The sequence below is a fragment of the Salpingoeca rosetta genome, assembly GCF_000188695.1.
Source record: "Salpingoeca rosetta unplaced genomic scaffold supercont1.19, whole genome shotgun sequence".
NCBI classification, from domain to species: Eukaryota; class Choanoflagellata; order Craspedida; family Salpingoecidae; genus Salpingoeca; species Salpingoeca rosetta.
The window spans coordinates 667,765-681,188 of NW_004754915.1; the positions used below are offsets into that span (position 1 = coordinate 667,765).

Genomic DNA, 13,424 nt, shown 5'->3' on the forward strand with positions numbered 1-13,424 from the left:
CGTCAAGTCCGCCTGCCACGTGTCACGCGCTTCCTCGTACGCAACAAGGTCGATGGTTGCGTAGTCCTCGTCCTGCTGCTGCTGCGCCTCTGCGTAGTGCTGCAGTGCCAGCTGGTACGCCGCCGTCTCCGTGCTCAAATATGCGGACCGCTTGAGGCAGCGCGGGCAGCACTTGCGCACCGACGGGTACTGCGACTGGTACTCCATCTCGTCGCTCGCGCACGACAGCGCAGGGCACGACACCGCAGACAGGCACCGCAGCTCTGGTCGGAGGGAGACGGAGTGAAAGGAGGGGCGCCAGACACGATGGTATGGATGTGATTGTGTGTTTGGTTGCGTGCATGTGCGTGGTTGTGGTTGTCGGTGAGCTGAGTGAGTGGTGGCAACTACATGGCAGCAAGTCACATCAAGCAGCACCGCACACATGCACGCACAATACTCACACACACAACACACACACATGTTCACACACATGTTCACACACAACACACACATGTTCACACACATGTTCACACACAACACACACATACATGCACACTCACACACAACACCCCCACACATACACTCACACGCACATACACACACAAGACACACAACACACACACACACACACACCTGCGTATGGGGTGTCGATGAGGGTGATCGCAACGACACCAGCGGGTGCGAGCGACTGCAGCAGCTGCGTTGAGTTGAGCACCTCTCCCACCTTGCCCACCACATAGTCCTCCGCAAACACCCGCGTGTTGACCTCAATCGTCCACATGGCCGTCCACGCATCGCCAGTGCTGACACCGCTACCGCCGCCCATGCTGGCATCGGAAGCTGTCACGTCAACACGAACATCATCCTCATACACGCCCGGCACAAGCGCGGCAATCGACACAACTGCAGCAGAGGCAGCAGCAGCATCGTCAACAGGCATCGCAGGTGCCGTGCTGTTGGTGTTGGTCGGGGTTGTCATCTCTACCTGGACAGCGGCCACGGTGACAAAGCCCATGCCCTGTGTTGGCCCAACTGTTGGCTGCACTACACCCACACATGCGCCGCTCTGGCACGCGTCAAAGTCCGTGCTCGCATCTCCATCGTTGCACTGTACATCATGATCGTGGTGGTGGTTGTGGTTGTGGGTGGTGGTAGGGTGGTAGTCATGAGCATCGTTGGCGAGTGTGCCAACATGAGGGCTGAGGATCGATGCATGTGACATACATGGAGAACCTCGTGTGGGTAGCCAAACAAGACAGAAGTAACCACTCTGTTACAACAAACACGCTCAACCACACACATGCTCAACCACACACATGCACACAGCCACACACACACACACATACATACACATACACATACACATATACAAACAGCCAGACCTACACAACGCACAATCACACACGCACACCTACACACAGCCACACACACACACATGGCCACACCGACCTGCGTGCCATCTGGGAGGTTGTCGAAGAAGCACTCCCCATGCGCGCATGTGCCGTTGGTCTGGCACGGTGAGGGCGGGATGCACATGACACCAACACAGTAGTCGATGCCAGCACAAACGCCGCTGCCGTCGCACACGTCATCGTCGGTGGTGGCGTCGCCGTCGTCGCAGGGCGTCCCGCTCGCAGCATATGGGGTGCTGCACTCGCCGTGACTGCACGTGCCGGCAACGTGGCACTGTGACAGCGGCTCGCACGTCACGCCAATGCAGTAGTCAATACCAGTGCACGTGCCGTTGCCGGTGCAGACGTCGTCATCTGTGGCAGCGTCGCCATCGTCGCACGGGTGCCCCTCGGGCTGGTACGCATCGGAGCACACACCATGGCTGCACGTGCCAGGCAGGTGGCAGTCGCTTGCAGGCGCACACTCCACGCCCTCACACAGGTCGACACCCGAGCAGACGCCATTGCCGTCGCACGCGTCGTTGTCCGTGTGCTCAAGCCCGTCGTCGCACGCCGTGCCGTTTGGCGCGAACACGTCCGTGCACACGCCGTGGCTGCAAACGCCTTCCACGTGGCACTGTGTTGGCGGGTCGCACACCACGCCAGCGCAGTAGTCGATGCCAACGCACATGCCGCTGCCGTCGCACGCATCATCATCCGTGGCGCTGTTGCCATCATCACACGGGGTGCCGGCGGTGCTGGGGCGCGGTGTCAGACACGTGCCATCACTGCACACGGCCTCATCGTAGCACTGGGGTGCAGGGTCGCACACCACGTCCGTGCACAGGGCAACGGACTCAACGCGGGCGATGGTTTCACGCAGGTCTGGGTTGGCGAGATGCGGGTTGATGGTGGACAGCTTCAGCAGGGCGCCGTCAGCCTTCTGCCCGCGCGCCTGCGCTTGCGTGAGGGCATCGACGGTGGTGTTGAAGTGGATGAGGCTGCCCTGGCCGTACGTGACGGAGCAGCCGGGCTCTTGAAAGCATTCGGGAAGCACAAGACCGCTCACAATCAGGCACTCGTCTCCACATGGGTAGGTCTCAATGTCGCACACCACACACGGCTCTGGCACTCCCACCATTGTTGTTGTTGTTGTTGTCGTCGTTGTTGTTGTCGTTGTGGTTGCTGTTGTTTCTGCAGTTGTCGATGCCGTGAATGTACCATCACCACTGCTGGCGCCGGTGATGGTGCTAGCTGTAGCTGTGGTGGTAGTCGGTAGCATGTCGGGGAAGTACGGATCACACTTGTCCGGGCAAGGTGCGGCGTTGAAGGTGTCTCCCAGCTTAACACAGACAGAGCAATCATCGCAGCCGCCGTAGCGGTCGCAGTACTGCGTTGTGGGACAGTGCATGTGGCTCTCGCAGGGTCCTTGGTAGCTGGCCACCCACGACACGTTTACGGAGCCCATGAGCGGGGACAGCGCAATGAGCTCGGCAAGGAAGCGCGACTCGCTGATGAAGGGCGTGGTGTGGAACAGCTCCTGCGAAACATCAATGTCGTTGACGCCAATGCGGTCAATGACGATGGACGGCGTACTGGGAAAGGGCTCATCAAACGTGACTGCAAACGTCAACCGCTTCTCCCCGTTGGCCATCAGCATCTCGTCTCCACGAACGACGGCTTTGATTGTTGTGTTGGGTTGTGGTGTGTTGAATGAGTGTTGTGTTGTGTTGAGTGAGTGTTGTGGTGTGTTGAGTGAGTGTTGTGTTGTGTTGTGGTGTGGTGTGGTGTGGTGTGGTGTGTTGTGGTGTGGTGTGTGAGTAGAGCAGCCGAATCAGCGCAAGTACGGTGTAACCCCACAACACGCACACGCACGCCATGTATGTACACGAACAGCAAGCGGGACAACGTACCAATGCCACCCGCGAGTGGCCATGTCTCGTGATCAGCGTGTGCCAGCGGGATGTAGCTCAGACACAATGCTGCCACAACTGCAAGTGCCCTGCGCACAAGCATTCTCGCCTGCATGGTGTTGCTGTCAGGCGAAGGGACGCGTGTGTTGTGCGATGTATGTAGAGTGTGGTTGTGTTGTACGTGAGCCTGAATGACGGGTTTGTACAGAGGTCTCGAGGTATCTCCTCACACAGGCACACAACACACACACCACCACCACCACCACCACCACCACCACCACCACCACCTGACCTTGCTTGCTTGCTTGTGATTGGCCAAAACAGCTTTGTGTTGTTCCACCCGCCACAACAACAGCAACAGCAGCAAGCACGAAGCGGTCTTTGCTTTGTACACTGAGGGGATTTGCGAATGATATGCTCTTATTTTCGACCATGGAATGTCCACACAGAACACAGCCACACAGACACACAGACACACACACACAGACACACAGACACACACAGACACACAGACACACAGACACACACACACAGACACATACACACACACACACACACACACACACACACACACACACACACACACACACACACACACACACACACACACACACACACACACACACACACACACACACACACACGCTTCATCAGAGCTTGACCTTGAGGTAGCAGTTTCTGCCAACAATGTCGCGAGCAATGGCAATGCCTTCATCCACGTTGGGCATGTGAAAGAGGAGCGTCTTGGGCACGTTGAAGGTCATCAACATCGTGTCGGAGGCCGCGTCTTGTGGTTGCAGGCAAACTGGTGCACAGTTGCAGACTGTTACCGCGCCATCAAGCACGCGTGCCAACCCGCTTTTTGGATCGGTTGTGGTGTGACCAGTGGAAGCCCGGGTTGCAGATGCCTGTCCTGCATTTGCTTCTCTCGACAATTGCTGTGTTACGCCGTCTTGCCATTGAGCAGTCGCAGTTTCGGCTCGCTTTGCGCGCTTGCGTGGGTGTGCTTCACCATCACCATCACCATCACCATCACCATCACCATCACCATCGTCATCAGCAGCAGCATGACCATCGTCATCATCAGCGTGCACGTCATCTCCATCAGTCTTGCCCTTGCCAGCAGGTCCCGCTTCTGCCTCCGATCCACTTGCTTCATCATCACTGCCACTATCAGCGTCGCTCCCGTCACCTTTCTGTGGTTGTTGAGTAGCACGCCTTCGTGACCTGCGGTGCTTTGCGCGCTGTCGACGGAGGCGGCGCTGCTCCTGTCGCCGCTGCCCCACAAGATCCTCATCCTCGTCGGCCTCCATGTCACTCTCGTACTCCGACATCAGCGTAACAATCGTCAGGAAGCCTTTGAGGCATGCCACGGTTGCCTCCAGCGCGTCGTTTGTCAGGTTGCCCGCACTCTTTGGCGTGTCGATGGCGGTGTTCATGGACTGCTTGAACTTGTTGAGCGCCTCCAGGATGGACTTTGCCGTGTGCATCTGCCGCGACAGCTGCACGCTCGCACCGCCAGTTCCAACCACCCTGGCCAGCGACTCTGCAGACTGTCTTAGCCCTTGGAAGCTCTCCCGCAGCCGGTCCATGCCGCGAGGCATCCCGGCAGTGCTGCTGCGCTTTGGATAGAGGGAACGCTTGCGTGTCGAGGCGTGTAGCACACAGTCCACTGCTCTTCTGCTTGTTGCTCCTTGCTTGTGTGTTTCTCGTATGTGGCTTGTGTTGGTGGATGCAAGTCCTGAAATTTGTTGGACATCTTCCTTCATTTATCTGCAGCCGCCCAACAGCGAAGCAACTTTGGTCAACAAGACAAGCAAGCAAGCAACAAGCAAGCAAGCAACGAAAGCACCCTTCCCCACCAGTCTTCCGCTTCATCCCTCATCACACGATGGGCCAGAGTGCAAGCAACCCGCTTGGAGGCGGGCGGGTGAAGCTGGAGGAGCGGATGCAACGAGCCAGGGCAACAGGCGTGCTGTCCTTGCAGAACCTGAACCTTTCCAAGGTATGAATGGGGACGGGGGGTTTTGGTTTGCTGTTTTGATGTTCGTGACTGGAACGACTTGATGATGATTTCTGTGATTGGCGCGCTTGTTTCACCGTACAGATGACACACACACACACACACACACACACACACACACACACACACACACACACACACACACACACACACACACACACACACGCACACACAATATTGGGTTTGGTCTCTGATGTAAACTGCAGGCGCCAGTCCAGATTGCGGACTTGAAGACGCTGCGGAGCTTGAGTCTGCGCAACAACAAAATCTCAGAGATTCCCGTGGAGTTTGCACAGCTGGTTGCATTGAAAACGCTTCACCTGGACAGCAATGCCATCGGTAAGGCTTGATCACTATTGTTCCTGTGCATGCCAATGTGCAGGTGTGCGAATGCAACAGCGCATGACTGCCAGTATTTGCGTGCGCGTGCGCATGTGCGTGCTTGGACTCGTGTGAGTATGATTGTATACTCGCGCGTGCGCGTTTGTGTGCACTCAGTCGTGGGCTCGTGTCAGGTGCTCTCTTTCTCCATGCTCCAATGGTCTCATATGCCTGATTTGCATCTTGCAGCCAATCTGCCTGACGTGCTCAGCAACTTGAAGAAGCTGGAAACACTGACGCTAACGCAAGTCAGTGCTCGTATCAACACGCTTGCCCATGCCGTGTCTTGCCTCCTTCTTTCAGCACTGTCGTAGTTTGCTTTGTTTCACAGCCCTATCATGGCTGCCTGTTCACTTTCGGCTCTCTCTCGACACTCACTTGCAACTCTTGCTGGTGTGTGCTGTCGTGTTGCTGCTTCATACAGAATGCACTCGTGCACGTCCCTCGGTGCATCCTGTCCCTCAACAAGTTGAAGCAGATTGACCTCAGCCACAACAAGGTGAACACGCCGTACGTGTACAGCTGAGAGCTGTCAGCACTTCAATTTACCTCTCTCGCGTGTGTGGACCTCATTGTTGTCTTGTTGCAACATCATGCAGCGTCCTACTCACTCATTCACTCACTCATCGCTGCTGATTTGTGTTTGCGCGTGTGTGCGTGTGTGTATGCGTGCGTGTGTGTATGTATGTGTGGGTGTCTGTGTGTATGTGTGCGTGTGTATGTGTGTATGTGTGCGTGTGTGTGCGTGTACGTGTATGTGTGTATGTGTGTGTGTGCACGTGCATACAGTTGACGGTGGTTCCAGCGCAATTGCTCAAGTTACCAAACCTGGAAGTGTGCAACCTTTCCCACAACAAGATCACGTTCGTTTATTTGCTGAGTTGTCGAGCGAGTTGCTGAATGAGCTTTTGAGTGGGTGGCTGGCTTAGAGGTGTGTGGTTGTGATTTTAACACTGTCAGTCCAGGCCTTGATGTGTGGCGCTTCGGGTGCTGTTGAAGTTCACCCTACTCACATTTACCCTGCAGTCAATTACCAGATGAGTGTGACGAGTGCAACTTGGCGGAGCTGAATGTGGGCTACAACCAGCTCACCACCCTCCCCGCTTCCCTTACCAAGTGCCCCAAGCTCAAAGTCCTTCGTTGCGAACACGTAACTCAACCTCGCTCTGTGTGTGTGTGTGTGTGTGTGTGTGTGTGTGTGTGTGTGTGTGTGTGTGTGTGTGTGTGTGTGTGTGTGTGTGTGTGTGTGTGTGTGTGTGTGTGTGTGTGTGTGTGTGTGTGTGTGTGTGTGTGTGTGTGTGCGCGCGTGTGTATGCGTTTGTTTGTTTTGGACCTCTTCTGCACGTCTCTCCTCGTGCTGTTAGGCCTGGCTCCGTTTTCTCTCCCCCCTTTTTTCTCTCGCTCCCTCCCTCCCTCTCTCTCGTTCCTCACCCCCGTCCTGCTTCACCCGACCCCCCCCCCTCTCAATGCCATCAGAACAACATTGCGTTGGGCGGTATCCCAAATGCGCTGCTGGCGGACTCGAGCATCTCGCTGCTAGTCACGGAGAACAACCCCGTCACCGCCGCGGAGCTGCAGCAGCTGCCCGGCTATGAGGCATACAGCCAGCGCTACACAAACGTCAAGAAGAAGGGCGACTGACTGGACTTGCTGCGATGTGTTTTCATGTGCTTTGTATGTGTTGCTGCTGTTTCACGATTGTGTACTTCTGTGTGTGTGCATGCATGATGTGACGATGATGATGCTGTTGCTTCTAAATGAATCATGAAACGTCTTCGCTTCCCTGCCCTCCACCACGCCATGTGTGCGGGCCAGTGAGATGTGCACAAGCGTGAATCTTGGTACAATTGGTCTGGAGCGATCAGCCATTTACTTCCCGCACAACATGAACAACCAACGTAAGAAACAAAGGTGCATGTGTTGAGCGTTTAGTCCAGCTGTGGTGGTGTGTGGTGGAATAGAGCCAGGCAGGCACCAGGGGGGGGGAGGGGAACAACGAAACCACACACACACACACACACACAAATGCATGTTCACGGGAACATAACAAGGAAACACAAAGCAGACTGTGAGTAAGTGACGAGCAGGAATGAAGCAGTGAAGCGAACACGCCTCACTAACACGAATCCCACACCCCCCTCCTCTCACACGCACCGCACCACCGTGCTGCTGCTGCTTGTAAAGCGGTTCACTCATCATGTCACGTCCCTCGTGTGTGTTGTCCTGTTCGTGTACTCGTGCTTCACATCCACACTCATCCACATCTCGCACTCAGCTCTGGTGCTGGCGCTGTCTCTTGCTTCACCCTCCCCTTCTTTTGCTCATGCATCAGAACAGCCGTTCCCACCATGCTCCACTCCCTGTACAATCACGAGTGTAGCCCACCTGCCACCACCACCACAGCCCTTCTTTTCTCTCTGTTCTCTCTGCCTCACCACACCGCACACAATCCGGTTCGTACCTTCTGGAAGCCAATGTCCTTAGCGCGCTCCCGGAAGCACTGACGGCACATGTTGATACCGTACTTGCGGATGAGACCGTGGTGGTTACCGCAGACACGGCTGATGGTCCACAGAAGAGACGACGACGCCAACAACAAGGACACGCATGTTGTATGTTTTATGTGTGTGTTAGTGTGTTATTGTGTGAGCCGTCGAGCAGTGTTGTGTGTTGTGTTTGTGTGTGTGTGTGTGCGGGTAAAGTGGGTGGCTGGCGTATGTCTGCAGTAGTAGAACCAGGCATCTCCAGCTTCTGAGCAGAACAAAATCCACAACAACAAGCAGCACTCACCAGGAGCGGGAGCCGGGACCGAACTTGCGGGGGCGGGAGTACCAGATCTAGCAGGTGGAGACAAACAAAACAAGGTCAATCCATGCACAAGGACACGTATCGTGAGTGCTGTGCAGTGCATACTAACGTGGCTTTGGGGAGAGGGATGGATTGGGGAGAGGAAGGAGCAAGAGGCATGATCACACACACACACACACACACACACACACACACACACACACGCACAGCAGTGGGCAGCTGCTTGTGTTTTTTCTCCGCTGTAGTTATGGTCATTTCTCCCTCCTCTACACAAACACACGCACAGCAGCCCATGGACGAACAGGCACACCATTTGCACCCTCACGCCCATGACGCCCGCATGGGTCTGTGCCTTTCTCCTCCTCCGCCGCACGAGCACAGGCGCACTTACATCGTTGTGGCCCATCTTGGCGGTGTGCGCTTCGCAGAGGAAGGGAAGGGAAGGGGTGTTGCTGCGCGTGTGTCGGAGAGGAAAAAGGCACAGCCGACCCAAAACCCGTCCACGCGGGTTCTACAAATTGTCATACATCCAACCCAAGAGACTTTAAATAGGACAACTCCAATCGCCCAAGAGGAAGGAAACAGGAGGAAGAAGCGACTATGGTGGTGAGTCAAGCAGTGGATATGGGATGCGAGCTGATGCACAGTGTGGGCAGTATGTGAGGGTGCTGGCAAGCTTCCTCCCAACTCTTCCCCGCGTGTTTGGATGCAGATGTATGAATATGTGTATTGTTGCTTGTATGTGTGTGGTGTGTGTGTGTGTTGGGAGGATTTGTGCTGGTGTGGATGAGGTGAGAAGAGTGTATCACATTATGTCGAGCTGCACCAATGCCGTTGTTCCTTCAATTATTCATTCGAAACCCGATGCTCGGCTTCCCTGTTGTTTGTATTGTTTGAACTGGCAACCCACCAAAGTTTGTGCTTGTGATTGGGGATTTCCACATCCCTCACCGCGCCAGCAGTATTCCAAAGGCTTTTACAGACAAGCTGGTGAGTGTATTGCGTTGTTGTGTGTTGTGTTTGTATTGGTGTTGCATTTGTGTGTTGTATTTGTGGTGTGTGTGTTGTGCGTATGTCGTGTGTGCGATGTGTTCTTTCCACTAGCACACATGTAAACACACACACACACACACACACACACACACACACACACACACACACACACACACACACACACACACACACACACACACACACACACACACACACACACACACACACACACACACACACATGCGTACAGGTCCCTGGGAAAATCCAACACATTTTGTGCACGGGCAACCTGGTCACTCGTGACACATTCGACTACCTGAAAACACTCGCATCAGACGTGCACGTCGTGGCGGGCGACTTTGATGAGGTGTGCGCGTGCGCTTGTATGGTTTTGTGCGCGTTGCCAGTCACTTGTCCTGGAGGTGTGTTCATGTGTGTTTGCTCCCCACGGTGTTCTCACGCGCCTCTTCTTTCTTGTGCTGCCGTGTTTCCGATGACAAGGACACATACCCAGAGGAGAAGACAGTGCGCATTGGCGACTTCAAGATTGGCCTCTGCCATGGACACAAAGTCGTCCCTTGGGGCGACCACCAAAGTCTGAGCACGGTGCGTTGGTTTGTGCTTGTGTGCTTGTGTGTGTGTGTGCTTGTGTGTGTGTGTGCTTGTGTGTGTGTGTGTGTGTGTGTGTGTGTGTGTGTGTGTGTGTGTGTGTGTGTGTGTGTGTGTGTGTGTGATGTCAACAGACTTGCCACTGCACCCGTGGCTGTTGCTCTGTGCCATGGAGTCGTTGAGCAAGTTAGGCAGCCAACGCTTGTATTTCTTGCATGTACCCTCACTTCATACCCCACCTTGTACGCGCTGCTCATGCTTGCGCAACCACCAATACAGGTGCGGAGGCAAATGAACGTCGACGTTCTCATCAGTGGACACACACACGCGGTAAAACAAACAACAAGAAAAGCAAGAGGGAAGGGGGGGGGGGCGAAGGTGGGCGCTAGGTTACAGCGCAGTGCAAGGTGTCACGGAGGACCGATGGCAGAAACCACAGTGTCTGGGTGGTATGCCATTGCCCAATTCCCCTCACAAACACGGCCACGTCTCCTCATGCTACGCGCTCACATCACAGTCACGACAACATGTGCCCGTGTTTTGGTCTTCGTTTTTCTTCCCAGTTTGAGTCGTTTGAGGAGGACGGACACCTCTTCCTCAACCCCGGCTCCGCCACAGGTGCATACTCGGCCACGCAGACTCAGGTCACCCCCTCCTTCGCCCTCATGGACATCCAGGTTCGTGTGTGTGCGTGTGCGTGTGCGTGTGCGTGTGCGTGTGCGTGTGTGCGTGTGTGTGTGTGTGTGTGTGTGTGTGTATGTGTGTGTGTGTGTGTGTGTGTGTGTGTGTGTGTGTGTGTGTGTGTGTGTGTGTGCGCGCATCGCTTGTGCTTGATATCACTACACCCAGCTCAACCCCCGACACACTCATTTCAACGCATGCTGTGTACCCTTCCCGAATGTCCCACTGCACCCACCGTTTGACCGCGCACAGGGCCCCAAGATCAAGATCTTTGTGTACAAGCTGGTTGGCTCGGAGTTTCAGGTGGAGAAGATCGAATACACAAAGGGCGGCTCTGCGTAATCACTTTCTCATCACGTGTGCATGTTGGTGTGTGTGTTTGTTTGTTTGTATTGCTTGAATGAGTTGACTTTCCTCCTTCATCTGTGTTTTGCTGGTGACCACATGCTTTGCTGTTACCCTTTTCTTTCCTTGAACGCATTTGTGTGCGCGAGTTTTGAGCGGCATTGCTTCCTCCATTTATGTGCGTGTGTGCGTGTGTGTGTGTGTGTGTGTGTGCGTGTGTGTGTGTGTGTGTGTGTGTGTGTGTGTGTGTGTGTGTGTGTGTGTGTGTGTGTGTGTGTGTGATAGTGATAGCAACACTGTAGGCTGTGCGATCCGGCCGGAGGGGGGACGAGTGGAAGTTGATGCCAATACAGTTGATGACACTTTGCGACCCAGGGAGCAAGCAGAGCGCTGTCCCCTGTTGTTCCACTTGGGCAGACAAACAGCTCGGTGAAGGTGATGGATGAGGACACGTACAGCCGTGTGAAACGGGCTGGCGCATTCGTCCGAAATGAAAGACACGAGGATCAGCAATGCCCGGAGTATTGTTGTCGTAATGTGATGTGATGACTGGCTCGTTTTATTGTGTCTGGTGTTACGTTTGACGACACCGAAACACGTCCCAGCTGCTGCAGTGAGAGGCGTAACAGTGAACCACAGGCGGACAGGCAGGCAGGCAGGCAGGCAGACAGACAGACAGGCGCGCACATCACCGAATACACACACACACACACATCAACACACATACACACACACGCATCAAGCAATGACGCATTCGGATTGGCCGCTGTCCTCTGCTGTCGCCGCCGCATCCTGCTCACCAAGGCGCTGCACGTTCGTCCTTCCATCAACACCGTTCACGCCACCGCCGCCACTGCCGCGCGTCTTGTGCGTGCGGTGATGGGCTTCTGTCTCCGCCTCCCTTTCTTCCTCAACATCGTCGCGCGTGTAATTCAGTTCGCGCTCAATGTCGTCTTGCGTCATGATGGCGGTGACGTCAGAAGAGGGCAAATTGTCTGCTGCCGTCCGCAACAGCGCAAGATACGCACCACGCGCATCCCTGAAGTGTGGTGGTGGAAGGTGGTGGCGACAAAGGAGAAGGGGAACGGGGTTGAGTTGATGTGAGAAGGGTTTGCATGGGCAATGATAGCGCGCACACACACAAGCAAACGTGCAAGCAAGCACAAAAGCACGAAAGCAAGAGCAAAAACGCACTCTGAGAGGTGTGGGTCTGTGGAGATGTGTGTTTGGATGCGCACGACAAGCTTCGCTGCGCGAGAGGAGGGGCGAATGTCGTCCAAAACTGCACCACACACGCATGAGTGAGTGCATGGGTATGTGCAATTGGGTATGTGCGATTGTGCGTGCGAGTACGGCGAGCGACATGAGTGAATACAGTCACCACAGTTTAAGGTGCGCACATGGAGAGGGGCAGAACGAGAGCAGCAACAGGATCCCTTCACACAGACAGGCAGACAGACAGACAGACAGACAGACACACACAGACAGACACACACACAGACACAGAGGCACACAGAGACATACAGAGACACACATAACTGTGTGTGCACACCTTGTTGCAGCGTGTTTTCGTTGCGGAGGACAAGAGCAAAGACAAGGGCCCAATCTGGCGTGGCGAGCGGCTGGCACAGGTCAAGCAAATACCTGGCCCGGGGGGGATGGGACAAGAGAAAGCGTAGAAGAAGAAGAAACCAAGGAGGGGAGGAAAGGATGTGAATGGGACGTATATGTGGTGCATACGTGAACACAAGGGAGCAGGCAGCAACAGCAGGCAGCAACAGCAAACAGCAGCCATGCAAGTGATATGCGTGTGTGTGTGTGTGTGTGTGTGTGTGTGTGTGTGTGTGTGTGTGTGTGTGTGTGTTCGGCTGTACGTTAGCTTCTCGGTGCTGGCGGCGTTTACAGCATCGCGGCCCTTGGCTTGAACACCTGGCAAAGAACGGGGACAACGAAAACGACAACAGTGAACAATGTATTTGGTAAGGGCGAAGAGAGGGCATGGTGTGGGTGCGTGCGTGTGTGTGCGTGTGCGTGTGTGTGTGTGCGTGTGTGTGTGTGCGTGTGTGTGTGTGCGTGCGTGCGTGCGTGCGTGTGTGTGTGTGTGTGTGTGTGTGTGTGTGTGTGTGTGTGTGTGTGTGTGTGTGTGTGTGTGTGTGTGTCTTGTGTGTGTGTGAGTGCGTGGCACACAAGTGGGGGGCACGAGGTGGGTGCCGGCACGAAATAGAGGGGGAACTGCTGCTGAACCCACAAAAAGGGAGGGGGAAGGATTTCTCGCTCTATTTTGTCGCGATAGTTGCT

At 55.0% G+C, this 13,424-nt stretch overlaps 6 protein-coding genes across 6 annotated transcripts in view; 2 read left to right on the plus strand and 4 right to left on the minus strand.

Moving 5' to 3' along the window:
- PTSG_07891 (uncharacterized protein) overlaps nucleotides 1-3,632 on the minus strand; it is a 4,011-nt gene extending 379 nt beyond the window's left edge. The window contains exons 1-5 of the mRNA XM_004991636.1: nucleotides 3,579-3,632; nucleotides 3,287-3,408; nucleotides 1,432-3,053; nucleotides 616-1,090; nucleotides 1-263 (exon numbers count right to left, since the gene is read on the minus strand). The exon at nucleotides 1-263 is cut by the window's left edge and continues 379 nt beyond it. Coding sequence (XP_004991693.1) covers nucleotides 1-263; nucleotides 616-1,090; nucleotides 1,432-3,053; nucleotides 3,287-3,401 — 2,475 coding nt within the window. The 5' untranslated portion in view covers nucleotides 3,402-3,408; nucleotides 3,579-3,632. The remainder of the gene's footprint in view (nucleotides 264-615; nucleotides 1,091-1,431; nucleotides 3,054-3,286; nucleotides 3,409-3,578) is intronic.
- Nucleotides 3,633-3,915: 283 nt separating this feature from the next.
- PTSG_07892 (uncharacterized protein) lies at nucleotides 3,916-5,040 on the minus strand. Its single transcript, XM_004991637.1, has one exon. The coding sequence runs from the start codon at nucleotides 4,888-4,890 to the stop codon at nucleotides 3,937-3,939; it is 954 nt and encodes a 317-aa protein (XP_004991694.1). The 5' UTR covers nucleotides 4,891-5,040; the 3' UTR covers nucleotides 3,916-3,936.
- A 22-nt stretch (nucleotides 5,041-5,062) lies between these two features.
- On the plus strand, nucleotides 5,063-7,606 carry PTSG_07893 (uncharacterized protein). The gene is made up of 7 exons (XM_004991638.1): nucleotides 5,063-5,291; nucleotides 5,516-5,648; nucleotides 5,880-5,938; nucleotides 6,115-6,189; nucleotides 6,480-6,553; nucleotides 6,717-6,840; nucleotides 7,167-7,606. Exons 1-7 carry the CDS (start codon nucleotides 5,178-5,180, stop codon nucleotides 7,329-7,331), a joined length of 744 nt encoding a protein of 247 aa, XP_004991695.1. The 5' UTR covers nucleotides 5,063-5,177; the 3' UTR covers nucleotides 7,332-7,606.
- A 12-nt stretch (nucleotides 7,607-7,618) lies between these two features.
- PTSG_07894 (40S ribosomal protein S29) lies at nucleotides 7,619-8,904 on the minus strand (the record flags this gene model as incomplete). Its single annotated transcript, XM_004991639.1, has 4 exons — nucleotides 7,619-7,627; nucleotides 8,152-8,251; nucleotides 8,481-8,527; nucleotides 8,809-8,904. The coding sequence occupies 4 exons, from the start codon at nucleotides 8,902-8,904 to the stop codon at nucleotides 7,619-7,621; spliced, it is 252 nt and encodes an 83-aa protein (XP_004991696.1).
- Nucleotides 8,905-9,098: 194 nt separating this feature from the next.
- Nucleotides 9,099-11,123, plus strand: PTSG_07895 (vacuolar protein sorting-associated protein 29; the record flags this gene model as incomplete). The annotated part of the gene is made up of 7 exons (XM_004991640.1): nucleotides 9,099-9,104; nucleotides 9,414-9,488; nucleotides 9,742-9,858; nucleotides 9,993-10,097; nucleotides 10,380-10,430; nucleotides 10,664-10,777; nucleotides 11,034-11,123. 7 exons carry the CDS (start codon nucleotides 9,099-9,101, stop codon nucleotides 11,121-11,123), a joined length of 558 nt encoding a protein of 185 aa, XP_004991697.1.
- A 741-nt stretch (nucleotides 11,124-11,864) lies between these two features.
- The window catches only part of PTSG_07896 (uncharacterized protein), a gene marked incomplete at its 3' end in the record, with an annotated part of 8,005 nt that continues 6,445 nt past the window's right edge, over nucleotides 11,865-13,424 (minus strand). The window contains exons 10-13 of the mRNA XM_004991641.1: nucleotides 13,030-13,055; nucleotides 12,679-12,770; nucleotides 12,321-12,408; nucleotides 11,865-12,165 (exon numbers count right to left, since the gene is read on the minus strand). Of these exons, the coding sequence (XP_004991698.1) occupies nucleotides 11,865-12,165; nucleotides 12,321-12,408; nucleotides 12,679-12,770; nucleotides 13,030-13,055 (507 nt within the window). The remainder of the gene's footprint in view (nucleotides 12,166-12,320; nucleotides 12,409-12,678; nucleotides 12,771-13,029; nucleotides 13,056-13,424) is intronic.

Coding starts and splice junctions, on each gene's coding strand:
- PTSG_07892 (XM_004991637.1), bottom strand. CDS start 4,890: ATGCCTCGCGGCATGGACCGGCTGCGGGAGAGCTTCCAAGGGCTAAGA.
- PTSG_07893 (XM_004991638.1), top strand. CDS start 5,178: ATGGGCCAGAGTGCAAGCAACCCGCTTGGAGGCGGGCGGGTGAAGCTG. Junction 5,649..5,879: donor CCTGGACAGCAATGCCATCG/GTAAGGCTTGAT, acceptor TGCATCTTGCAG/CCAATCTGCCTGACGTGCTC. Junction 6,554..6,716: donor CTTTCCCACAACAAGATCAC/GTTCGTTTATTT, acceptor TTTACCCTGCAG/TCAATTACCAGATGAGTGTG.